This window comes from Salvelinus sp. IW2-2015, linkage group LG11 (assembly GCF_002910315.2).
Source record: "Salvelinus sp. IW2-2015 linkage group LG11, ASM291031v2, whole genome shotgun sequence".
Taxonomy (NCBI): Eukaryota; Metazoa; Chordata; class Actinopteri; order Salmoniformes; family Salmonidae; genus Salvelinus; species Salvelinus sp. IW2-2015.
Window position 1 is genome coordinate 44,972,484 of NC_036851.1, and position 25,679 is coordinate 44,998,162.

The 25,679-nt window shown below is 41.4% G+C and overlaps 1 protein-coding gene across 2 annotated transcripts in view; it reads right to left on the minus strand.

Moving 5' to 3' along the window:
• Positions 1-25,679, minus strand: part of LOC111970461 (integrin alpha-5) — a 56,265-nt gene that overhangs the window by 3,142 nt on the left and 27,444 nt on the right. Inside the window, exons 12-28 of one of the 2 annotated variants that reach the window (XM_023997209.3) lie at positions 25,090-25,301; positions 24,623-24,814; positions 24,482-24,527; positions 24,139-24,252; positions 22,611-22,666; positions 21,431-21,591; positions 19,731-19,868; positions 17,131-17,198; positions 10,835-10,985; positions 10,447-10,539; positions 10,079-10,158; positions 9,688-9,768; positions 9,052-9,157; positions 8,669-8,827; positions 8,350-8,460; positions 543-656; positions 75-176 (exon numbers count right to left, since the gene is read on the minus strand). In XM_023997209.3, the coding sequence (XP_023852977.1) occupies positions 75-176; positions 543-656; positions 8,350-8,460; positions 8,669-8,827; positions 9,052-9,157; positions 9,688-9,768; positions 10,079-10,158; positions 10,447-10,539; positions 10,835-10,985; positions 17,131-17,198; positions 19,731-19,868; positions 21,431-21,591; positions 22,611-22,666; positions 24,139-24,252; positions 24,482-24,527; positions 24,623-24,814; positions 25,090-25,301 (1,984 nt within the window). Of the gene's footprint in view, positions 1-74; positions 177-542; positions 657-8,349; positions 8,461-8,668; positions 8,828-9,051; positions 9,158-9,687; positions 9,769-10,078; positions 10,159-10,446; positions 10,543-10,834; positions 10,986-17,130; positions 17,199-19,730; positions 19,869-21,430; positions 21,592-22,610; positions 22,667-24,138; positions 24,253-24,481; positions 24,528-24,622; positions 24,815-25,089; positions 25,302-25,679 lie in introns of both variants that reach the window. The other variant, XM_023997208.3, reaches the window with a different exon arrangement.

Below are 25,679 nucleotides of genomic sequence, written 5' to 3' on the forward strand. Positions count from 1 at the left end.
AGGCCTAAAGCATCCATACCATAAAGGTAAATGAACAGATGATTAAATAAAGGGGAAAATAAAACAGCGCTTGCCTTCTTGGATCCACTGGGTTTGAGTTTGGGAGCGATGGAATAGGGCATCTTCTCGACTCTGTACTCCACAGAACACTCCAGCACATACCGCTTGTATGCACTCTGCAGCATTTGTCCAAAGAAAGGATGAGTTGAATAAATAATTTTAAATATATTGCCAAAGTGTGTACCAAAAACCAAATACCTTTCGCTGTAAAAGTTCACTACCAGGAGAGGGCGGCATTGTACCACAGACTTGCGACCTACATTTATCTGTATCTCTTTCATCTTTTTTTTTGTACTACTAATAATAGCAGTAGTATTATAGTACTAATACTACATCATCATAAGGTTTAATACCAAATTCAATCAAATTTGATCTACAAAACAGAATATACAGTACATGTGCTATTCAAATGACCATTTAATATGAGGAGAAGGAGAATACAGGACATGATAGCAGTACAAACTACAGTCACGCTCTCTCACCTCAAGGAAGGTCTCAGGCCAGATGCGTGAGCGGACGGTCAGAATGACACTGCTTCCTCTCTCCAGTAACCCCACATGACAGCGCAGCCTCCAGCACTCAGCGGTAGAACACGACTATGGAGGAAGGAACACAGTCATCAATACAGACCACCAGTGCATTACATTTAATCAGTCTCACAAACAGTTACAGCTAACAGCCGGTGATTGTGAGCAGTACAAGAGGCTATACAGAACTTTTGATTCTGGGGTATCATTCAAGACCAAATTGGAGGTAAACAATTAGTAACTCAACTTCCATAATGTACATAGGCGAAAATCCCAGGGGGGACGCGACCCCCCATCCTGGGAAAAAATATGATTTGTCCCTCCCTATATATCACTGTAAACATAACTATGTAATTTCAATAATATTAATAATACGCAATGAAAGCACTTGTGCTGATTATAGACACTTTATAGCTCGTTTTTAAGTTTCAAAAGATTGCGACCGCCCGCCCTTTGCCTCACAATGGTTTGATCCACTGCCCCCCCCCCCCTTTGCTATCATCAATTTATTCCAAGATCAGCATGCAGCTGTAGTACTTCGAAGTCCCTGTGATAAGGTTAGCGATAAACTGAACGATACTACACTCTTCTACCATTGTCTTAAATATATTTAATGGTCTCGTTGCAAAAGCTAAATTGTCGCTACGGGACTTTGAAGCACCTGTGTGCCGATCTTGGAGTAAACTGACGATAGCAAAGATTATAGKAAACACCACAGAAACGGAATTGGTGCTTGCTAGCTCAYCAAATTCAGCTATTGTGGAAAGCCAGCCAATATAAAARGAAAGCATAAACTATATTAAAATTACAAAAGGTTGCAGCATACGTTGTGTAAATGGTGAACTCATACAGCTGTCAACCCTTGTCACTGCAATCCGTTTCACATTTGTTTGCTGACTCGCTAGCTACCTTGTAGATCGAAGCCCATTATAGAATGATAATAGATGATAGACATCTCCTACTGTAAATAACTTGCACACTGTGTGTGTGTAGCCAGCCAGCCAGATAAAAAAATGGCAGAAAAAAAAAAAAAAGATGGACATCAGAATATTTTTCAGTACACCAAAACACTAAGTAAGAACCCTAGTAGCCTAATATCTCATATACTAGTTGATAAAATGTTCATAAGAAAGAAGTGAAATACTAATGGAAATGTTTCAAATGTGTCATTAGGCAGAGCAGGCATCAGATGGCACACAAACAGCAGAGCTGGCATCAGATGGCACACAGACAGCAGAGCTGGCATCAGATGGCACACAGACAGCAGAGCTGGCATCAGATGGCACACAGACAGCAGAGCTGGCATCAGATGGCACACANACACAGACAGCAGAGCTGGCATCAGATGGCACACAGACAGCAGAGCTGGCATCAGATGGCACACAGACAGCAGAGCTGGCATCAGATGGCACACAAACAGCAGAGCTGGCATCAGATGGCACACAGACAGCAGAGCTGGCATCAGATGGCACACAGACAGCAGAGCTGGGGACAGATAGGCAGGGACAGACTGGCAGAGACAGGGAGTCTCAGGTAAGTTTGTTGAGTCTGTTTGGCAACATTATGAAAGGTTCTCTCTTTTTTGGACTCGTAAAATAGGGACATAATTGGACAATGCCATGGATACCCCCACTCTCAACTTAAACTGGTGACTGAACTAAGATTTTTTAAGGCAATGGTATTGATGTTGTGATTAATTGTGTAGTTTTGGGTACCGGTAGTTAGGAGTATGGCAAACACCTTATTTATTTTCTAGGAGACAGACTGAGTCAGTGAGGGTGGTGAAAGGGAAAGAGCCAGGGAGAGAGACTTCAGAGGACAGTGTCACAGCCACAGCAGGACCAGGTGTCAACCTTGTTGCCAGCAGCACCAGTATAGGGGACAGTGGCACAGCATTGTCCAGTTACCTCATTGATGGCACAAAACCATATCAGCCACACCTAGAATTTATAGAACCGCAAACTCTTGCCAACAGAGTGTTGACATTTCAAGAGAAATGGTTTCGCGATTTCTCCTGGCTACATTATAATCCATCAATAAAAGGAGTGTTGTGTTTTCACTGTAGCCAAGGGTTTTGTAATGAGTGCGTACTGGCGGCAGAGAAGTCAGGCGCAGGAGAGCAAAGACTGTTACAACGGCGCAGTTTAATAATAAAAATCACGTGAACAAAAACAATAAATATATACAATGGGGAAAAAAACTTTGCACGCCAGACACAACGTGCACAAACTTGCAATCAACAATTCCAGGCAAGGACATGGGGGAAACAGAGGGTTAAATACACAACATGTAATTATGGAATTGGAACCAGGTGTGTGGGAAGACAAGACAAAACAAATGGAAAATGAAAGGTCGATCGGTGATAGCTAGAAGACCGGCGACGCCGACCGCCGAACATCTCCCGAACAAGGAGAGGGACCGACTTCGGGGGAAGTCGTGACAGGTTTTCAAGCCAGCCATCTTTTGGCCAAAGAGCGGATGCTGCCTTCATTAGTGCAGGATTTAGGAACTGGAGAAAAGCCATTGAAAAATTCACAGCACATCAAAACTGCCAAACCCACCACCACTTTGTAACTGTAACAGCACACCAACTAAATCCAATCAGTGTCCAGTTATCCAGCGCATGGTGTAAAGAGCAGGAGGACGCAAGGCATTGCTTGGTGAAAATGGTTAGTTCAGTGCAGCATGTAGTAAGACAGGGACAAGCCTTTAGAGGCCACACAGATGACAGTGGAAATTTATACCAGCTTTTGAAACTTAGGGCAGAAGAGGATGATCCCATTTTCCAAAGATACAAATCTGACCACCCTGAAATGTCCAACAAGGTGGACTGTGCGGAATACTGTCATTAGAGCTGTGCTAGGGCAGCATGAGCAAGTACTAAGCAGCCTAGAGGAGATGGCAAAAACTGCATCCAAGACAGCTTCAACTGCCAGTGGCTTATACGAGCACTTCAGCAAAGGCAAGACTGTGTTGGGCCTCACATTTCCCTCTGCTGTTCTTGGAGAGCTTCAATGTCTAAACATTTCCCTGCAGAAGAAAACTCAGACTGTCTCTGGTATGCAGGCTGCAGTCGACTATGTGTGGTCTTCTCTTAGGGGCAAGAGAAATGACAAAAGCTACCTTGCACTGTATGAGAAAGCAACAACATTGATTGACTCCATTGAATCCATTGAGTCACACTCAAGACGATTTGCTGGCAAAGCAGTGGATCACTATAGGGCAGAATTTTTTTAAGTGTTGGATGGTGTGGAGGTTCAGTTTGGCGACCGTTTGGACCAGGACAGTCTAAACATCCTGCAAACGTTGGAAAGAGCGCTTCTCACAGGGGAGTTGGATGAGTCTCTGGATCAGTACCCTGAGCTGAACATAGATTCTCTTTCAGTGCAGTTGCCTCTCTTTCGCAACAAATAACCCGGTACGGGCAGTGGAGAGGCAGCAGAGGTCCTCAGGAGGCTTCCAGTGGAGGTGCGGGGGTTGACCAAGTTGAGGTGCTGATCAGAATTTTGTCTGTGGTGCCAGTGTCTTCATGTGAGGCTGAGAGGAGTTTCAGTGCACTCCGCAGGTTGAAGACTTGGTTACGGACCAGCATGGGCCAAGAGAGACTGAACGGCGTAGTTGTCTGTAATGTACATAAAGACAGGCTAGACAGTCTCAAGAGGGAAAATATCTGCCAGCAATTTGTTAGATCCATTGAAACCAGCAAACATATGTTCGGTTCTTTTGTTCAGTAGTATGTATAGCAGTGGTTCTCAACCCTTTTTGGGTATTGGAACCCCTGCATATTTTGAGCAAAGCGGGCAAGGTTTTGAGTGGTCCTCAGGGACCTCCACCCCTCTATATTATATGTAAAGTTACTGGAATCNTGGAACCCCTGCATATTTTGAGCAAAGCGGGCAAGGTTTTGAGTGGTCCTCAGGGACCTCCACCCCTCTATATTATATGTAAAGTTACTGGAATCCTTGTGCTGAATACGTTCATTACACTTTTTTATTTCAAGGACATCTTGCAATTACACCAGGGACCCCTGGGGCTCCACGGAACCCTGTTTGAGAACCCCTGGTGTATAGTATGATATTTGTTCTTTTGTTTAGTAGTTTTCAGTTTTTAGTACATGACAGTACACCTACTAATGATTTATTTTATGTTATTTTATTTAAAATTGCGTACTTTGTGTGACATACTTGTCTATAGGTGCTGTTTGAAGAGGTGAGACACTGACTGAACAATAAATATGTATTTTAGAAGGACATTTTGGATGATTTATTTGAGTTATTCATTGAAGTAGTTATTTCGCTTTTAGAACTGTACTTATTTTGAGCTTTTTGTTCTTGTAAAGATATTGTAGAAGACTCAGGCCAGTGGCACATATTTAATGACTATATAAATGTATCAGAAAAAGTCTATTTAAAAGGTCAATTCAATACTGAGACCAACTTTGTGAGGGTTCTCAATGGAGATTATTTTAGATGAGATCGCACCAAGTTCATTGTATTTACGAAAACTGGACCCATACACAGTGTACAGTACCATTGCCACATACTGGCCTTTCTTGGTATTGCTGGTTGTAAATACATACTGGAATGATAAGGAACACTGCTATAACTATTATTATTAGTAGTATTATAACGATGTAAACATTTGAACAAGTTGGGACAACCCTTTAGTTAACTACCTATCAATTATCCAGTAGTAGTAATTATGGTTCCTCAATATACATTTAACATATTACAATGTAGGCTATGTGTTACAGCACTACTTTTGGTGTCCCCCTCAAGAATTGCTCTTGAGAAAATTCCATGTACTTGTCCCATCCAAAGTTGATATCCGATTTTTGCCCCTGATAATGTATCTTTAAAGTAACTGTCCAGGGAAAATTGTACTTTTAAAAGTTCATATTCTGTTAACCCATACCCAAATAATGTTGACTCGTCTTATACTCGTATTTGTGGCCAAAGTATAAATTGGAGAAAAAAAAACACTTTAAAAAACCCACCTTAAACTTCTTATCCCGTTAACGGGATCGACTTGACAACAGCCAGTGAAAGTGCAGGGCGCCAAATACAAACAACAGAAATCTCATAATTAAAATGTCTCAAACATACAAGTATTTTACACCATTTTAAAGATAAACTTGTTGTAAATCCAGCCACAGTGTCTGATTTCAAAAAGGCTTTACGACGAAAGCACACAAAACGATTATGTTGGGTCAGTACCTAGTCACAGAAAAACCCAGCCATTTTTCCAGCCAAAGAGAGGAGTCACAAAAAGCAGAAATAGAGATAAAATTAATCACTAACCTTTGATGATCTTCATCAGATGACACTCATAGGACTTCATGTTACACAATACATGTATGTTTTGTTCGATAAAGTTCATATTTATATCCAAAAATCTTAGTTTACATTGGCGCGTTATGTTCAGTAATGTTTTGCCTCCAAAACATCCGGTGATTTTGCAGAGAGCCACATGAATTTACAGAAATACTCATAATAAACATTGATAAAAAGAAACAAGTATTAAACATGGAACTTTAGATAAACTTCTCCTTAATGCAACCGCTGTGTCAGATTTCAAAAAAACTTTACGGAAAAAGCACACCATGCTATAATCTGAGTACAGCGCTCAGAGCCCAAACAAGCCATACAGATACCCGCCATGTTGTGGAGTCAACAGAAGCCAGAAATAGTATTATAAATATTCACTTACCTTTGATGATCTTCATCAGAATGCACTCCCAGGAATCCCAGTACCACAATAAATGTTTGTTTTGTTCGATAACGTCCATAATTTATGTCCAAATACCTCCTTTTTGTTCGCGCGTTTAGTACAGTAATCCAAATGCGCAGGCACTAGGTCTAGACAAAGTCAAAAAATTCCATTACAGTTCGTAGAAACATGTCAAACGATGTATAGAATCAATCTTTAGGATGTTTTTAACATACATCTTCAATAATGTTTCAACCGGAGAATTTCTTTGCCTTCAGAAATGCGATGGAACGCAGGTCGGTCTTACCGGAGCTCACGTGGTCAACTCATGCCAGACACCTGACTCAAAGAGCTCTCCTTCCCTCATTCTTCACAGTAGAAGCATCAAACAAGGTTCTAAAGACTGTTGACATCTAGTGAAAGCCGTAGGAAGTGCAATATGACTCCAAAGACACTGTATATTGGATAGGCAAACCTACAAACCTCAGATTACTCACTTCCTGGTTGGATTTTTTTCTCAGGTTTTTGTCTGCCATATGAGTTCTGTTATACTCACAGACATCATTCAAACAGTTTTAGAAACTTCAGAGTGTTTTATATCCAACTCCACTAATAATATGCATATCTTAGCTTCTGGGACTGAGTAGCAGGCAGTTTACTCTGGGCAGCTTATTCATCCAAGCTACTCAATACTGCCCCCAGCCATAAGAAGTTTTAAACCTGTTTTGCAAACAGACCATTTAAAACATGCTTGCTATTTCCTCATGGAGAATGATGTCATTCTGCCTCATTGGCTGAGCTGGTCAATCAGTGTCCTGAATATTTTTAATAACCGTTATACGCCCGCACCATTCTGTTGTTGGGGTACTGCCACACCATTACAACACAGAAAAGCTGCTTTTTAACATACCTAAAATATAAAAAATATGAAGTAAAAGTATATAACTCATAATTGTAATTAATTATAGGTAATGTTTCATAGAAATCTGGAAACACTGGATAGTTTACTTTTAGGTTTTGGTAGAGAGAGATTCCCATTGCTTTTAATGAAAGGGAATGACACTAGTTTGTAGTTTTGTGTCCTTGGTGTAAAATGAGGAGCCATGGTTAATTGTTCTGTGGTGGAGAATGTAAGAGGACAAAAACAAAGAGCGGGAGACATTTATTTCACATAAAATGAATTCTCTACAACGTATAATTATGATCAGAGCTTATTATGATAGATATCCTCATCTCCTTTCACAATAAAATAATTTACCTTCAGTTTGTGTTTTGCGGTATTAGGGGAAACCATGGATGGCTTTTCATGTTTTCTTTCTGTTGTAATTCAGCTCATGAGGTTATCGTTAGGACATGAAACGAAAGCCTTGACCCAAAGAGGGAGACTTCATTTACGATGAAAAACTACGAACATAAATACAAAAGAATAATAGACAATGACTTCAGGAAGAGAAGAGATTAGGCAGGCCAATAAACTCCCATAAGACACCTCATTATCACCACTATACTCTCTAGCTTCTCTGCTCCCGGACCAAGTGCCAACTGACTTCATTTAACAGCAGCTATCTGTTGTTTTACTGTTTTCAGAGTCAATAGACCTCGGCGGCCGTGTGTCAGTGTTGACGCCACATGGGTTAGGCATGTCGAACCCCTAAACAAGACGAGTCTGTGGTGGGGTGGGGGGGTGGAACGTGAGAGAAAAAGAGAGGAAACAATAAGGGAAAACATCTCCCGGTCTTCATATGGGGGATCAGATGAACAGCTCTCGGGAGGCACTACTGGCTGGCTTTATAACACTGTAGGGACTGAGAGTGGGGTTAGTCCTGTCAGTGGATGGCTGTGTGTGTGCGTGCGTGCATAGTCATGTTTCCATTTGAAGAATCTGTAGCTACAATGAGTTCTGTTTTTTTATCGGTCTGGGGGTTTTCTTTCAGCAATAATTGTTCTCACCGTACATGCCAACAACATCACACTAACTGCACGTACCAGAGGTGACTGTAGAACCCCACCAACCGTCTTCCCCAAAACACAGACACACACCAGGTTATCTCACCAGGTTGCCTTGTTCATCCAGAGTATCCCTGTAGACCTCTCTCCTCTGGATGTGGTGTTCAGGGATGGCTGTCAGTGGTGAGGGTGGCTGCTCTGTTGTAGGAGGCTGGAGCTGGCAACACACACAGAATAGTTATCTGGGTACCACTGGACCACTGCATATCCTTGGCATAAATAGTGTGAATGATATGACACTACACAAAGTAAAAGACAAGGTATCAGGGGTGGGCGTGAATGTATACAGTATCTGGGATGAGTGCCTGTGGAAGTATAATATCAGCAGGTCCTTTTGTATGTATGTGTGTAAGTCTGTCCCTCACCTTGAGCTTCAGTGCATTGAGTGTGTGGTTGGAGCTGCAGTCGAGTGGTCCCTGAGTGATGACCTCCAGAGGGTACAACAGGTCGTGACCCTGAGATTTCAGAGGGCAGCGCAGCTCCAGCACTGACTGACTGATCATACTGGGCCCGTTGTTCACCAACTGAAAGAGAGAGAGACAGAGAGAAAGAGGAAGAGACAGAGGAGGAGAGAGTGAGGAAGAGAGAGCGAGAGAGAACCCAAGTCAGCATACTGTACCAGGAAGCTAAGAAGATAAGCATTTGTTCAACAACCCAACCCTATTTGACTCCACTTAATAAAAATAAACACAACACAAAATAAACTCTCGTGGCACACACTGAGTAACTCGTGGCACACGCTGAGTACCTCGTACACATGCTGGATCTCAGGCCCAACATCCTGCTCCTCTTGTAGGCTGTGGCTCATCCTCCAGTTCGGAGGAGGGAAGAGGAGCTTGTCCGGATGAGAAACGCTTAAATTGAGAATAGGAGAAAGATACACGTTGGAAAAGAGGATAAACGAGTAGGAGTGGATGCAGTAGACATACCCAACAGAATGTGGTACTCCAGCAATAAGGCCCGAGGGAGTGTGGTATATGGCCAATATACCACGGTTATATAAGCACGACGCAACGCGGAGTGCCTGGATACAGCCCTTAGCCGTTGTATGTTGGCCATATACCACAAACCCCCGAGGTGCCTTATTGCTATTATAAACTGGTTACCAACGGAATTTGAGCAGTAGAAATAAGTGTTTTGTCATAGCCGTGGTATACAGTCTGATATACCACGCCTGTCAGCCAATCAGCACTTAGGGATCGAACCGCCCAGTTTATAAAGAAAGATATTTTACAATGTCGCTGGGGCTGTTGAGTTGCAATATATTGGTACCCAGTCAATTTGAGTGTAGCTAAACAGGGAGTATGTTTATTAGTGATGGTGATGGAGAGCATTCAGTAATTAGTTTGTTTGTTCGTTCGTCCATCCAGCCATGATGACTCACCCCTGTAGGATAACATCAGCAACCACAGCCACTTCCAGATGAAAGAGCTCATCATCACTCTGGGATTTATTCTCATTTTTACTGAGCGGAGAAAGAACAGACAAGTGCAACACTTCATTTGGATTGTGCCAAATACTGTAGATGGTTTGTAGACGTTCGCCTAACTGTCGACAACACTTGAACTAACTATCCACTAACCCTAACCTTAGCTCAGTCAGGACAAGGTAATAAGTATGGAAGTATTTAGAAGAATGTAGGTACTTTTTTAACGAAACACATTTAAAAGGGGAAAAAAACATTTAATCACTCACATTCAACTAAATATGAATACATTCAATAAATACAAAGTAATTTATACACTTTCTGTGCTGAAGCTGCAACTGTGACTTACCTGCGTATCTGGAGCTCAAACTGCACTGTATTGTGAGTGTCCTTCAGTCGAGGCACAGTGAAGCGGAGGCCTGCCCACAACTGTGAAGATCCATAGAAAAGACAGGCGATCAGACACTAGAGATAAAGCTACCTCAGATCTGTCAGCAAGGCAGTCCGTCAAACACACAAACAGTCATTAACAGACCCTGGATCAATCTGGACCACGCAGTATCAGTCGTAAAGACCCAGAATTGCAAAGACATACAGAAACTCACAATCAGAGGGACAGAAGTACCATACTGCTGTGGCAACATTGGATTGTTCCTTTTGTGACAATAAAGCTCAATTTGAATTTAAGAAACAGTTAGTCCATGAAGATCCACTTACACTTGTTCCAGACTTCATAGGGTTGCCCAGGTCACAGACCAGATAGCGGGTCTGATTCTCTGCCTCGTAGCTACAGGTCAGCTGAGTCAGACTCTGCTTATGAGATACAGTACGAGCAGAATTATGGCAAGAGAGACAAAGACGGAGATTTACTTCACAGCATTTCCACGTTTTCTCAAAACATTTATATCATAACCATTGTTTTAGTCATCAGGCTATCATTAGTATCAACACTATATTGGTATTAGTTAAATTATTGTTATGTGGATTAGCATATGTATCTTTATTATTTTAGCACTGTTATTTTAGCACTGTCGTTTCCATTAGAAACATATTATGAACTTTAGCCGTAACATAAGAGGGACAGGACAGATGGTTGCTCCCTCACCGCGTTGTTGCGGGCTATACCACTGTAGTCAGCCTCCGCGGGCAGCACCACGTAAAGCTCTGCCTCGTAGGCCCCGCCCTCTCCCTCGTTCCTGGCATTGAAGGTCAGGGTCAGGGAGTTCTCGTCGCCAAGATACACCTCTGTCCTATCGCTAAGGAAACCACAAGAAAATACAACAACAACGTAACACAAGTTCTTTTTTTCCCAGACATTTCCGCAAACATGACGAGACCTGTTGCAGATGTTTTGTCTCTCATGGAATTTACATTTTATTTTAAAACATTTATTTCACCTTTATTTAACCAGGTAGGCCAGTTGAGAACAAGTTCTCATTTACAACTGCGACCTGGCCAAGATAAAGCAAAGCAGTGCGACAAAATCAAACAACACAGAGTTACACATAAACAAACGTACAGTCAATAACACAATAGAAAAAATCTGCATTGTTTTTTTTGTTGCATTGTTTACATATGATGAACATACATTAGTAAATAATCTCCTTTCATCTTTGAAGAGCAATTAAAGGTTTGCCAGGGAGCTGCTGGACATTGTCTGTCACAATATCAGTGGGGGGGGGGGGGAAAGCATTAACCCGCAAACACACACACAACGTTGTCTCAAACTTGACTCCAAGCATCCTACGTTTTCCAAATGGTGGTGGTAACCATACGTGTATCCTACAGTCAATGGTCATTATCTTCATAAGTGTGTTCCCACTGGGCACACTAGGTCATTTCAATGTGGAAATGTGTGTAATATTTGATTGAGATGTTAATCAATGAGATTTCAACCTTTATTCACCCACTCAAAAAGACAGCCAGACGTTTGTTGAATTCCCAATGTGTTGTCACTGCGCTTTCAACCATTTAAAAGCATAGAAAAGTTAAAATAGGAGTACAATATCAGATATTTTGTATTTATACAACAACTTAATGTGTTATCACTGTTCTTCATCTAATAACAGAACCAAAGGACCTGGATTGCTGTTGAGATTACATTAAAACTACATAGTGCAAATGATCAATGCTGTTAGAGATTCTGCACAGATTATTATAGCAATTGTGAAGATCTCCACAGACCTGCAACCTTTCTATGCCATCTTTAACATGCATGCATTCTATGATTACATAAGAAGACATGTATAGTTACAGTAGCCTATCTTCAAAATGTGGCCATGGGTGTGTTACTCATTTTAAGGTTGAATAAATACTGCTACAATTGTTTTTTAAGATAAATTTAGGCTATTTACTGTATTACAAAAGTAATATTGAATTGTGTTTGGTTGACAACGCAACCAAATATCTAATGCTTTGATAGTTTCATCTGAGCAACTGACTTAATCCTATTCTTTAACTTTTATTTTTACTTTAGTTGGAGACGTGAATCCAACATATAATTTGTTAACTTGTCTACAAGTTAATAGGCTATTTACTGTGTTGCAGAAGTTACATTGAATTATGTTTGGTTGTCAACACAACTAAATATCAACATATTTTGTGCCACTGACTTAGTCTGGCTTTAATTCCATTTTGTCTACAAATTAATAATTGGTATATTGAATTCACATCTCCATCTCAACCAATAATCAAAGTCCAACAATAGGATTAAATCAAATCAAACAATATTTAAAGTGCATTTAAAGTTTGATTTGATTTAGTCCTATTCTTTAACTTAGATTTTTGGTTGAGATGGAGACATGAATCCAACATTTTAATGATTAACTTGAAGATTACATTTCAAAACAACCAGAGCTTGAAACCCCTGGCCTATATGTATTGTTTATTTTTAGTTGAACCCTGGGTTGAATTGAAACAAAAGACAGTAGTTTCGTCTTCATCGACCTGGCCAAGGCTTTCGACTCTGTCAATCACCGTATTCTTAACGGCAGACTAAACAGCCTTGGTTTCTCTAATGACTGCCTCGCCTGGTTCACTAACTACTTCTCAGATAGAGTTCAGTGTGTTAAGTTGGAGGGCCTGTTGTCCGGACCTCTGGCAGTCTCTATGGGGGTGCCACAGGGTTCAATTCTCAGGCCGACTCTTTTCTCTGTATACATCAATGATGTTGCTCTTGCTGCTGGTGATTCTTTGATCCACCTCTACGCAGACGACACCATTCTGTATACATCTGGCCCTTCTTTGGACACTGTGTTAACAAACCTCCAAACGAGCTTCAACGCCATACAACACTCCTTCCGTGGCCTCCAACTGCTCTTAAATGCTAGTAAAACGAAATGCATGCTCTTCAACCGATCGCTGCCGGCACCTGCCCGCCCGACTAGCATCACTACTCTGGACGGTTCTGACTTAGAATATGTGGACAACTATAAATACCTAGGTGTCTGGTTAGACTGTAAACTCTTCTTCCAGACTCACATTAAGCATCTCCAATCCAAAGTTAAATCTAGAACCGGCTTCCTATATCGCATCAAAGCCTCCTTCACTCATGTTGCCAAACATTCCCTCGGAAAACTGACTATCCTACCGATCCTTGACTTTGGCGAAGTCATTTACAAAATAGCCTCCAACACTCTACTCAGCAAATTGGATGCAGTCTATCACAGTGCTATCCGTTTTGTCACCAAAGCCCCATATACTACCCACCACTGCTCCGTGTATAATCTCGTTGGCTGGTCCTCGCTACATATTCGTCGCCAAACCCACTGGCTCCAGGTGATCTATAAGTCTTTGCTAGGTAAAGCCCCGCCATATCTCAGCTCACTGGTCACCATAGCAACACCCACCCGTAGTACGCGCTCCAGCAGGTATATTTCACTGGTCATCCCCAAAGCCAACACCTCCTTTGGCCGCCTTTCCTTCCTGTTCTCTGCTGCCAATGACTGGAACGAACTGCAAAAATCACTGAAGTTGGAGACTTATATCTCGCTCACTAACTTTAAGCATCAGCTGTCAGGGCAGCTTACCGATCGCTGCAGCTGTACACAGCCCATCTGTAAATAGTCCAACCAACTACCTACCTCATCCCCATATTTGTTTTTGTTTTTGTTTTGCACACCAGTATTTCTACTTGCACATCCTCATCTGCACATATATCACTCGAGAGTAAATTGCTAAATTGTAATTACTTTGCCACTATTGGCATATTTATTGCCTTACCTCCTTCATGTGCACACACTGTATACAGATTTTTCTATTTTGTTATTGACTGTACGTTTGTTAATCCCATGTGTAACTCTGTGTTGTTTTCGTCGCACTGCTTTGCTTTATCTTGGTCAGGTCGCAGCTGTAAATGAGAACTTGTTCTCAACTGGCCTACCAGGTTAAATAAAGGTGAAATAAAAAAGTTAAATAAAAATGTAGGCCATCACTATAAATAAGAACTTGTTCTTAACTGACTTGCCTAGTTAAAAAAAGGTTAAATAAAAACCAGCCCRCACCAACACCATATGACCTCACACTGACACCCCTGTGTAAAGCACTTCCTGTGTAGTGATAAATCCACTCCACACCACTCCCCCCCCCCCCTCATACTTCCAAATGTAGTAATACATTCATGCTGTCTATTGAGCAGAAAGAGCGAGAGCCAAGTACAGATGTTGAGGGTCGGTCCCTTGGCTTGACCCTTCCTCTCATCCCCCACCCTCTGTCCACTCGAGGTCCAGACACAATGACACCATGCTCTGCACCAGGACCACACAGATGATTCCAATTATGGCCAGGCCAGTTTAACGAAGCGCAGAGAAAGCGACACCATCGATAGTCTATCACAAACACCGTAGTGCCGACTCCGAGTGAGGAAGGGAGCTTTGAGATGCTGGGGAGAGATGGGGTTGTAAGTTGCATTTGATTTGATTCAAAGATTTTAAGATGATATATAGGAAAACATGTACATGAAATATAATCATGTGTACAATCAAATAGTTCAATGTTTAATTGGTACTTTTATCTCCGTGACGGGCCTCAAGTTTGTGAACACAAAACATCCTTCCGCATGGGAATTCTCAGGAAGTAAACAATTTAACGCCTAAAAAACAAGCTGTGTATTACATTTCAACGAGGTCGTCGAAGCTGCAGAGTGAAAGTGCTGAATCATAGATTATTTTCTGAGTGACTGAGTGATTTGGTCTTGTGGAAACTGAAAACAAACATTCCAGTTTTTCATGGGAAACTCTTAACATGATTGAATTGTGCCGGTAATAAAAATCACATGATGAAGTCGTGAAACAAACTACTACAAGAAAGAGCAAAGAAAAAGCTTGAACTTGTTTTGTGAATGGTCCCAGTTGTTCCAATCAGCCTAAAATGCAACATATTCTGCTGTTGTCCAACATTCAAACAACAATGATCAACCATTAATAACCATGACCAAGAGGACACAAACCATTTTGTTACTCTCCTGGGAATAGAAAAGCGTTTCTGCAATCAAGGTGTGTAAACACATAAGCTACATGACCAAAAGTATATGTTATGGAAGTCCCTTCAAAAAATGATATTATCTATGTTAATAGTTGAATGATTATTGTTTTTACAGTACATGTATCAGGGAGCTTAGACTGACTTTTGGATAGGATTATGGTGTCTGACTAGAGCATGGGGATATTCTAAGAATCTAGATTCATCAATATACTCCTGGTTTATGATCATATTTTCATCTTTGGACCTCAATTTATTTCATGTGAATAACTACACTACATGACCTACATGAGTATGTGGACACCTGCTCGTCAAACATCTCATTCCAAAATCATGGGCATTAATATGGAGTTGGTCCCCCATTTGCTGCTATAGCCTCCACTCTTCTGGGAAGGCTTTCTACTAGATGATGGAACATTGCTGCGGTGACATGCTTCCATTCAGCCTCAAGAGCATTAGTGATGTTGGGCATTGATGTTCGATGATTAGACCTGGGTCGCAGTCGGCGTTACAATTCATCCCAAAGGTGTTCGATGGTGTTGAGGTCAGGGCTTTGTGCAGGCCAGTCAAGTTCTTCCACACCTATCTCAACAAACCATTTCTGCATGGACCTCACTTTGTGCATGGTGGCATTGTCATGCTGAAACAGGAAAGGGCTTTTCCCAAACTGTTACCACAAAGTTGGAAGCACAGAATCGTCTGGAATGTCATTGTATTCTGTAGCGCTAAGATTTCTCTTTATTGGAACTAAGGGGCGTAGCCCGAACCATGAAAAACAGCCCCAGACCATTAATCCTCCTCCACCAAACATTAAAGTTGGCACTATGCATTCGGGCAGGTAGTGTTCTCCTGGCATTCGCCAAACCCAGATCCGTCTGTCGGACTTCCCAGATGGTGAAGCGAGATTCATCTCTCCAGAGAATGCGTTTCCACTGCTCCAGAATCCAATAGAGGCAAGCTTTACCCCACTCCAGACGACGGTTGGCATTGCACATTGGGGACCTTAGGCTTGTGTGTGGCTGCTCAGCTATAGAAACCCATTTCATGAAGCTCCCAACAAACAGTTACTGTGATGACGTTGCTTCCAGAGGCAGTGTGGAACGCTCAACGTGCTTCAGCATTCTGCAGTCTCGTTCTGTGAGCTTGTGTGGCCTACCACTTCGCGGCTGAGCCGCTGTTGCTCCTAGATGTTTCCACTTCACAATAACAGCACTTACAGTTGACCGGGGCAGCTCTAGCAGGGCAGAAATTTGACCAACTGACTTGTTGGAAAGGTGACATCCTATGACGGTGCCACGTTGAAAGTCACTGATCTCTTCAGTAAGGCCATTCTACTGCCAGTGTTGGTCTATGGAGATTGCATGGCTGTGTGCTCTGTTTTATACACCTGTCAGCAACAGGTGTGTCTGAAATAGCCAAATCCACTCATTTGAAAGGTATCCACATACCTTTGTATATGTTCCTGTGGCTATGTGTTCAAAGTTACAAACTCATATGATACTTGCTTTAGAAGAATACAAAAAAAATGAGAACAACCTGGTACCACATGGTGCCCAGTGGTGCTACTTTAAATGAATTTCAGATAAACAAACAAGTATATCATAGGGTACTACTGTGTATCATTTGACCATGTAATATGCTAGTCATTTATGTGGCATGAAAAAAATACTTTCTGCACTGGAGTTGACCTTTTATCACAAAAGACCCACTATTATAGACCTCTCACTAGTCTGTATGCAATTGTTTATTTTCCTCCTCTTCTTTCCAGATCTGAAAGGATGTGACAGGTGAAAGCAATGTGCTGGAGACCTGCTGAGTCCTTTCTCTTATCGATGGGTCACGAGGGAGAAGGGAGAATAGCAAAGGAGGCCATTCCGGTGTAATGCCCTGGTCTCAGGTAACGGAGAGGGGACTTCAGCTCACCCATAAACGGCCAGTTTGAGGTCAGGAACACAGATGTTGTCCTCCCCACAGTCCAGCTGAATTTGGGCCTGCAGAACAGAGGGATGGAGAGAGATTTAGATTTTTCTCAGAAAATTATTGCCGCAATTCAGCTAATGTACAGTGGCAAGGAAAAGTATGTGAACCCTTTGGAATTACTTGGACTTCTGAATAAATTGGTCAGAAAATTTGATCTGATCGTCATCTAAGTCACAACAATAGACAAACACAGTCTGCTTAAACTAATAACACACAAACAATTATACATTTTCATGTCTTTATTGAACACACCGTATAAACATTCACAGTGCAGGGTGGGAAAGGTATGTGAACCCTTGGATTTAATAACTGGTTGACCCTCTGGCAGCAATAACCTCAATCAAACGTTTTCTGTAGTTGCGGATCAGACTTGCACAACGGTCAGGAGGAATTTAGGACCATTCCTCTTTACAAAACTGTTTCAGTTCAGAAATATTCTTGGGATGTCTGTGAACCGCTCTCTTGAGGTCTAGCCACAGCATCTCAATCGGGTTGAGGTCAGGACTCTGACTGGGCCACTCCAGAAGGCGTATTTTCTTCTGTTGAAGCCATTCTGTTGTTGATTTACTTCTGTGTTTTGGGTCATTGTCCTGTTGCATCACCCAACTTCTGTTGAGTTTAAATTGGCGGACATAAGAAGCATTTCCATTTGTTTTGAACAACTGCTGGTACATTTACATTTGTTTTGAACAACTGCTGGTACATTTACATTTGTTGTGAACAACTGCTGGTACACTTACCACGGCAATGAAGATATATGAATAACCCCCTAAATGAGGGAATTAAGGGAAGAAGTGAGGGAATAAGTGAAGGCCGGAAAAAGGGAAAGCAAATGAGAGAAGGGGAGAAGGTGAGAATGAACGGAAGGAGTGTTTTGTTTTCGTGGGGATGAGGTGAGCAACGATGTTCAAGAAAGGTACACATACTCCAACATGAAGAAAGGAAGGAAAAGCAGGAAAAAGGAAAGACTTGCACGGCTTAAAGTGGAGAGGAATTGGACTCCTAAGCTCTCTGTCTCTCTCTCTCTCTCTCTCTCTCCTAGTCCTCTTTTTCTCAGTCTCCTACAACATTGCAACTGTGTACTGTGAACCCATTGTTACTCTACCAGCCCATCCATCCCAACAGCAACATGTGGCAAACATTAGAATCCCAAAAGAATGCTACGACAGTGTGGGGTCGGCATGGCGATCACTCACTCCGTCTCCATGGAGATTACTAATTTAAAGCCTCCAATGTTATCGTTCACGCAAGTCCATGTGGTAATCGGTCAGTCAACACAACATCACAAGACAGAGGAGAGCACGGGTCTGGTAATGGTCACACAATCACCAAGGGCTCTCCTCCCCCACTCACTCACTCTCTTTCATCCTCCATCTTCCCATCACCCACTCTCCATGGGACAAAAAGGGCGTTAAGAAGAGGAAGAAACTTTATTCATGTTTTGACAAGTTGAGAAGTAGAAGAGGAAGAGAGAGAGAGATTGCTAAATGTTTCAGTGTAACAACATGAGCATGGAAAGTTCAAGTTGTTCCCAAAAGCTGTTCTATCTACTCTAGGTTGTATTGGTTTCTCTGCCAATAGTGAAAGGCTTGGAGCACACACATATATATATAAAAACACACACATATAAACACACACACACATATATATATAAAAACACACACATATAAACACACACACATATAAATACACACACGTGCTCCAAGTCTGCCTTGCTGGGCTCTCGACATGGCAGAGACCACTGGCAACATACATAAACAAACCACAACCAGATGGCTAGCCTCAGCGCCCCACCCAGAAAGAGCCGTCAGTTCTCCCTCTGTTTTTTTTCGCATAGCCGTGACTCCCCACCCTCACACCCCTGAGGATTCTACTCTCAATTCGGAAAAGCTACCCCCTGTTATTTGTCATTATTGCTTATGTGACAGCATGGGCAGTGCCATTGAAGGCTTTCATCTATTCTAAAGTAGAGTAAAAAGGCTTTGTAGCAAGTGTGCCATCTATCTAACTCTATGGCTATAACATATTGTAATTCAGTGCCTAGTATATAAGGACTAACCCCCAACCTTTAGCCATATGGAGACCAGCACTACTGAGGGGTCCTCCATATGAAATCTATTTCAAAATGGACACTTCTGACCTTATCCCTTTCAACTTCCTGGTACAAAATGTAAATACCGGGGGAAGTAGATAAGGTGCACATTGTGTGTTTGTGGTCATGAAGTCTGGTAGATTAACTAAATTGTGTATGCACTATGTTCATAGGCTACCCTCTATAGCGGGGTTAGGCAACTAGATTCAGCCTCGTGCTGATTTTTGTCGGAGTAAATGCCGGAAAAGAATGATAATAATTTGTACATTGCAAATAGACCACGAGCCCTGTAGGTTGTGTATTCTAGAGTTTCAGTATGGATATACGTAGTGCACCTGCTCTAAACTTAGTTATGTGGTCTGGTAAATGTGACCAGATATTGTACTCTGCTCTACAAGGTGTGATGTCTGGCATGGTTGGGGTCAAGTTGAATAACGTAGTTAGTACATACCTTCTGCTTTATACTATGTGTTGTCTGGTAGTTTAGAATGGGTCTTAGGCCGTGGAGGTCCAGAGGAGCGAGAGGATCCAGGCTAAAGTTGAGGCTGATGTAAATGGGGGACAGTTTATCCCGAAACTCCCCTTCACTCTACAACACACATGAGGAAAGAAGGTCAAAGGCATCACCGACACACTCAAGAGGAAGTGAATCGATGTTACACTGACCTTTCTTGTTGAACTTGAATTTTACTTTACTTATTGTCAACTGGTTGAGACTCTGTGGACCTCTAGATTTAAATGTACATTGTAATAAATATAATGTTATAGATCTTCTAAATGTACGTTGTAGTAAATATAATGTTATAGATCTGTCTAAATATACATTGTAGTAAATATGTTATAGATCTGTGCTAAATATACATTGTAGTAATATGTTATAGATCTGTCTAAATATACATTGTAGTAAAATATGTTATAGATCTTCTAAATGTACGTTTGAGTAAATATAATGTTATAGATCTGTCTAAATGTACATTGTAGTAAATGTAATGTTTTAGATCTGTCTAAATATACATTGTAGTAAATATGTATAGATCTTCTAAATGTACATTGTAATAAATATAATGTTATAGATCTTCTAAATGTACATTGTAATAAATATAATGTTATAGATCTGTCTAAATGTACATTGTAGTAAATATGTTATAGATCTGTCTAAATATACATTGTAGTAAATATGTTATAGATCTGTCTAAATATACATTGTAGTAAATATGTTATAGATCTGTCTAAATATACATTGTAGTAAATATGTTATAGATCTTTCTAAATGTACGTTGTAGTAAATATAATGTTATAGATCTGTCTAAATGTACATTGTAGTAAATGTAATGTTTTAGATCTGTCTAAAATATACATTGTAGTAAATATAATGTTATAGATCTGTCTAAATATACATTGTAGTAAATATGTTATAGATCTGTGTTAAATATACATTGTAGTAAATATAATGTTATAGATCTGTCTAAATGTACATTGTAGTAAATGTAATGTTATAGATCTGTCTAAATATACATTGTAGTAAATATAATGTTATAGATCTGTTCTAAATGTACATTGTAGTAAATGTAATGTTATAGATCTGTCTAAATATACATTGTAGTAAATATAATGTTATAGATCTGTCTAAATGTACAGCGGAAGGGAACATTTTTACTTTCAGTCCTATTGAAACTATAATCAAAAACAGATTAACTGTAAAATGTAGCATTAAATGTTTCAGCTTGTTTCAAGTTACTGGTGTTTTGAAGGCTGGATTCGAAGAAACTAGGCAACATTTTTGTGCAAACTTTAGGTCCAGAGAGATTGGTCGGGAAGACCCACAGTTCATTGGATCACTGTTGTTTTAATAATCGGTGATTTTCTCAACATGTCTTTGAATAACTCGGTAACACTTTACTTAAAGCCTGCAGGTATAATGCTTTATAACTTGTTATAAGCATGTCTGAGCCTTTAAAATTATAACAAGGCTTATAAGTCTCTTTATGTATCAATCAGCATTTCAAATGATTGCTATTTAGTCTATCATTATGAGATGATTATTAGACATTATAAAAAGGGGTCAAACATGCTCATGACAAGCATGCATTATAAGCTCATGCAGTTTAACAGCAACATCTCTCTGAGTGTTTGAAGTTTGAAGTGACTAACACGCAGGTAGATGCGGGTGTCGTGACACGTTGGTCCTCCGTTGGCCATGGTGATGGTCTCCAGCAGGCTGGGCTGTTGGCTATCTAGGAACAGAGTTCTCCTCACTGATGACTCTCTCTGTTTCTGCTCCAGATGGTCCAACTGCACCTCCACCATAAAAACTGCACAACACATACACACACAATAGAACATGTCACAAAAACAAACACCTTAAAACAGACTGTTTATTTAACCAGGTAAGTTGAGTGAGAACACATTCTCATTTACAGCAACAACCTCGGGAATAGTTGCAGGGAAGAGGAGGGGGATGACTGAGCTAATTGGAAGCTGGGGATGATTAGGTGACCATGATGGTATGAAGGACAGATTGGGAATTTAGCCAGGACACCAGGGTTAGCACCCCTACTCTTACAATAAGTGCCATGGGATCTTTAGTGATCACAGAGAGTCAGGACACCCATTTAACATCCCATCCGAAAGACAGCACCCTACACAGGGCAATGCTCTGGGATATACAGAGAAAAGAGTGCCTCCTACTGGCCCTCCAACACCACTTCCAGCAGCGTCTGGTTTCCCATCCAGGGACTGACCAGGACCAACCTTGCTTAGCATCAGAGCCAAGCCAGCAGTGGGATGCAGGGTGGTATGCTGCTGGCTAACTAAAGCAATTACATACACTGTTACTGTGCATACACTAACACAATACACACACACACACACACACACAATTGAAAATACCCATTCCTAAGTGCAGACACAAACACAATCACACACCCACACACATAAACACACGCACATTCACACAAACCTCGCAATGTTTCCCCTGTACTTACTCGATTGTCCTTTCATCTTAATCTTAACTGCTAAATTGACCACAGTGAGTTCAGGCATATTTGCGGCCACACCAAGGAAGTTAATAGGGAACAGCTGTGTGGAGTCCTTACAAAAGAAAACACTAGTCATGTCTAGATGGGATACAGCTTTTGTCAAATTGACGTCAAAAGTTCATTTCTTTACATTTTAGCTAACCCTAACCTTTTTCCTAACCTTACCTAATTCTCCTAACCTGCTAAGCCAATTATCCTAACCTGCTCTGTAAGTTCCCCCAAACCTGCTACAAAAAGTCAATTTTGACAAAAGCTGTATCCCTTGTGGACAAAACGGAAAACACTGGGCTCACCTAGATCAGCAGGGAGGTGCTTCCCATTGGCCGAGAGGCAGAAACTGAGGTTGACACTGGAGAGAGTGAAGACAGAGAGACAGTATTTACATGTATTAAGTAGATCCATGTAGAGCTCTAAAACATTCTGTGGTATATAACAGTATATAATAGCCCTACCTCTGCCAACGAAAAAATCAAATAAATAAACAAACATTTGGTCACAAAAATGTGTTATGTAAGAAGTCTCGTGCTAAATAGCCGGTCTGTTTCTGTGTCTCTTGCCAAATCCTTGTGGAATGATCATGTTTGGCATGACAATGACAATGGAGTGGGGAAGAGCACAAACAGATCTGGGAACAGGCTACATGCTAACCCACTGAATGTAAATGCATTCAGTCTTTGCACAGAACTGAAGCCCAATTCAACCTATCCCCCTTTAAAAACAAATTGCTCAAACTTTACAAGGGGAGGTAAAAAAATGTTTGTGATTATTTTAGAGTGAGTGTATGCATACACAGAATCCATGTGCTAAAATCTGTGCACGTGTGTGTATGTGTGTGTATGTGTGTGTATGTGTGTGCACGTGTGTGTATGTGTGTGGTCAATGGTCATCTGCCTGCGCAATGGTAAATGTGCATGCGTGTGTGGGTGTGTCATCTCATGCATGCTGTGTCCTAGGCTGATGTTCCAAATAACATGTCATTCAAAGTGAATGGCAACCCGCTCCACCCTTTCCACTGTCTACCGCACCCCACCTCTACTTCTCCCTCAGCCTTCCCAAGGCTCCCAGCAACCTAAGCGGTAATCAAGAAGACACAAACAACAAGCAACGTGTGCTGTACTAACAGCCACTAGGCTGGAATTTCAGTGAGACTAAAAGTGGTGAAGTGTTCCCTTTGCTTGGGCTCAGAATATAGACTGTCCTCAAACACTCATACTGGACCGGAGACTGGACAAGCTTGTCAAACATGGTGTCATTTGACATTCCCAAGTGGTGAATGCCAGACATTTTGTCCATTGACATGGTTTAAGAGTGGAAAATGTACTATATAATATGTCTTGCACTCAGTGTTGGGTCAATGCGCGAACACAGTCACATCTATTTGAATTGATATTGTTGCTGAAGACAGTATCCCTCTTAGCAAGGTTGGTCTGAATGAGGCTATAGAGACCTCCTACTCAATAAACCTGGTGGCCAGAAACATGACAGCTTGAGACTACAGTACATTTGACATGTGTGTTGTGAAATCTGTGAATGTATTGTAATGTTTTTAAAATTGTATAACTGCCTTAATTTTGCTGGATCCTAGGAAGAGTAGCTGCTGCCTTGGCAGGAACTAATGGGGATCCATAATAAATACAAATACACTCTCCCTGTTGATGTCTGTCTGTCTGCCACAATCTATACAGTCTCTCTGCTGATGTCTGTCTGTCTGCCTTTCTAATACATCACAAAGATCTAGCTGCCTCAGTTAACTGATGGAATATCAGCAGTGTTTCAACCAATCAGATTCTTTTGAAAAGGAAAAAATATGTATCAACGTACCAAGACACAGAGATAGTCTCGTTCCCATTGGACACCATACAACTCTTCTCCTCTGAGTTGATCATGGTAGGTTGCACAGTAAGAGAAGCACTGGCGTTGACAATAGGCCGAGCCCTGATAGAAAAATACCAACCAATTGGAAGACGTGATTACCTCGATTAAAAGCTTTGATTCCAATACAAAATTATAATTCAAATTACATAAAGGTCACATATAAAACAATCTTTTCAGATTGAGGTACATATTTAATTGAACAAATAAAATACAAATATAGTGCTGTAATTGGTCAGCCAACTTATTTGCAAGCACAATGAGCCAATCAAGTTCTGGTGAGAGCACATACCTGTACAGAACAGCCTTGTCAGCCCCAAAAGCACCTACGATGAGATCTGTACAAAGATGACACCAATATTAAACACTAATAAGACATTGTAAAAGGAAAAACATTTTTTTTTAAACTGAACAAATTGACATTTTTTTTTACCTGGGTACCCATTCTGGTCCAGATCTTTCTCTCCGCGGAGGGCATAGCCAAAACTGGCAGGAAAGGTGCCAGTGGCCCATTGGCCAGCTAGAGCCTGAGTGGGCGTGTCCTTCAGCCCACTGGCATGCCCGTTATAGATGAGGACCAATCCTTGTTGGTCGTCTCCTCCAAAGGGACAGCCAATTGCAATATCTAAGATAATCAACAGATAATCAACAAAGTTATGCCACCTCATAATGGCCAATCCCCACTCCCTCTGGCCTGAGTTTAGGTATGTTCTTGCATGAAAGATAATAACCCCGTAGGCACCAAACGGGGGAAAAACTGACCAAAAAAAAGGGAGGGACTACCTTAATAACAAATGATCTATTGTCTAATAACAAATTATACTTTTTGTTTTCCTTTGCAAAACGTTTTGCTACAGTGTTCCTTAATGAATATGACCCAAGCTTTTCCAGAGTGCTCACCGTTGAAGCCATCCTGGTTGAGGTCTCCCAGCGGGGCCAGGGAGCTGCCGAACCTCCCGAAGGCCTGGCTACCCCCCAAGGGGGGCAGGCTGGGCTCAAACAACAAGGGACGCCGCTGTAGGTACACATAGACACGGCCCACCTCCTCCCAACGCAGTCCGTCAGACCCCCTCCTCATGAACATGGGAGCGCCCACCACCAGGTCATCCAGACTAAGGCCGGGGAGAGGGGGGCGGGGGGTGGGGGGATAAGATTACTTTAGTTCCAATCCAAGGCCTCTTAAGTTGATGTTTATTAGTGTAGTAGGTGTGAAGGATGATGTTGGAGATTTACATTGTATCCCTCTATGGAGAGTCTTCCTGAGTCTCCTGACTATCATTCTAATAGGAGAGTGTCCTATCCCTCTCCGGTGAGTCTTCCTGAGTCTCCCGACTATCATTCTAATTGGAGAGTGGATGTGAGAGTGGCCAATGGAGAACCTGAAGTGTAGGAGTAGCTACTGTATGACAGGGAATTTTTATGACTCATGAGAGATTGAGGAAATGCATGACCATGAGAACTTCTGAAATACTGTATTTCACCTCTCTTTC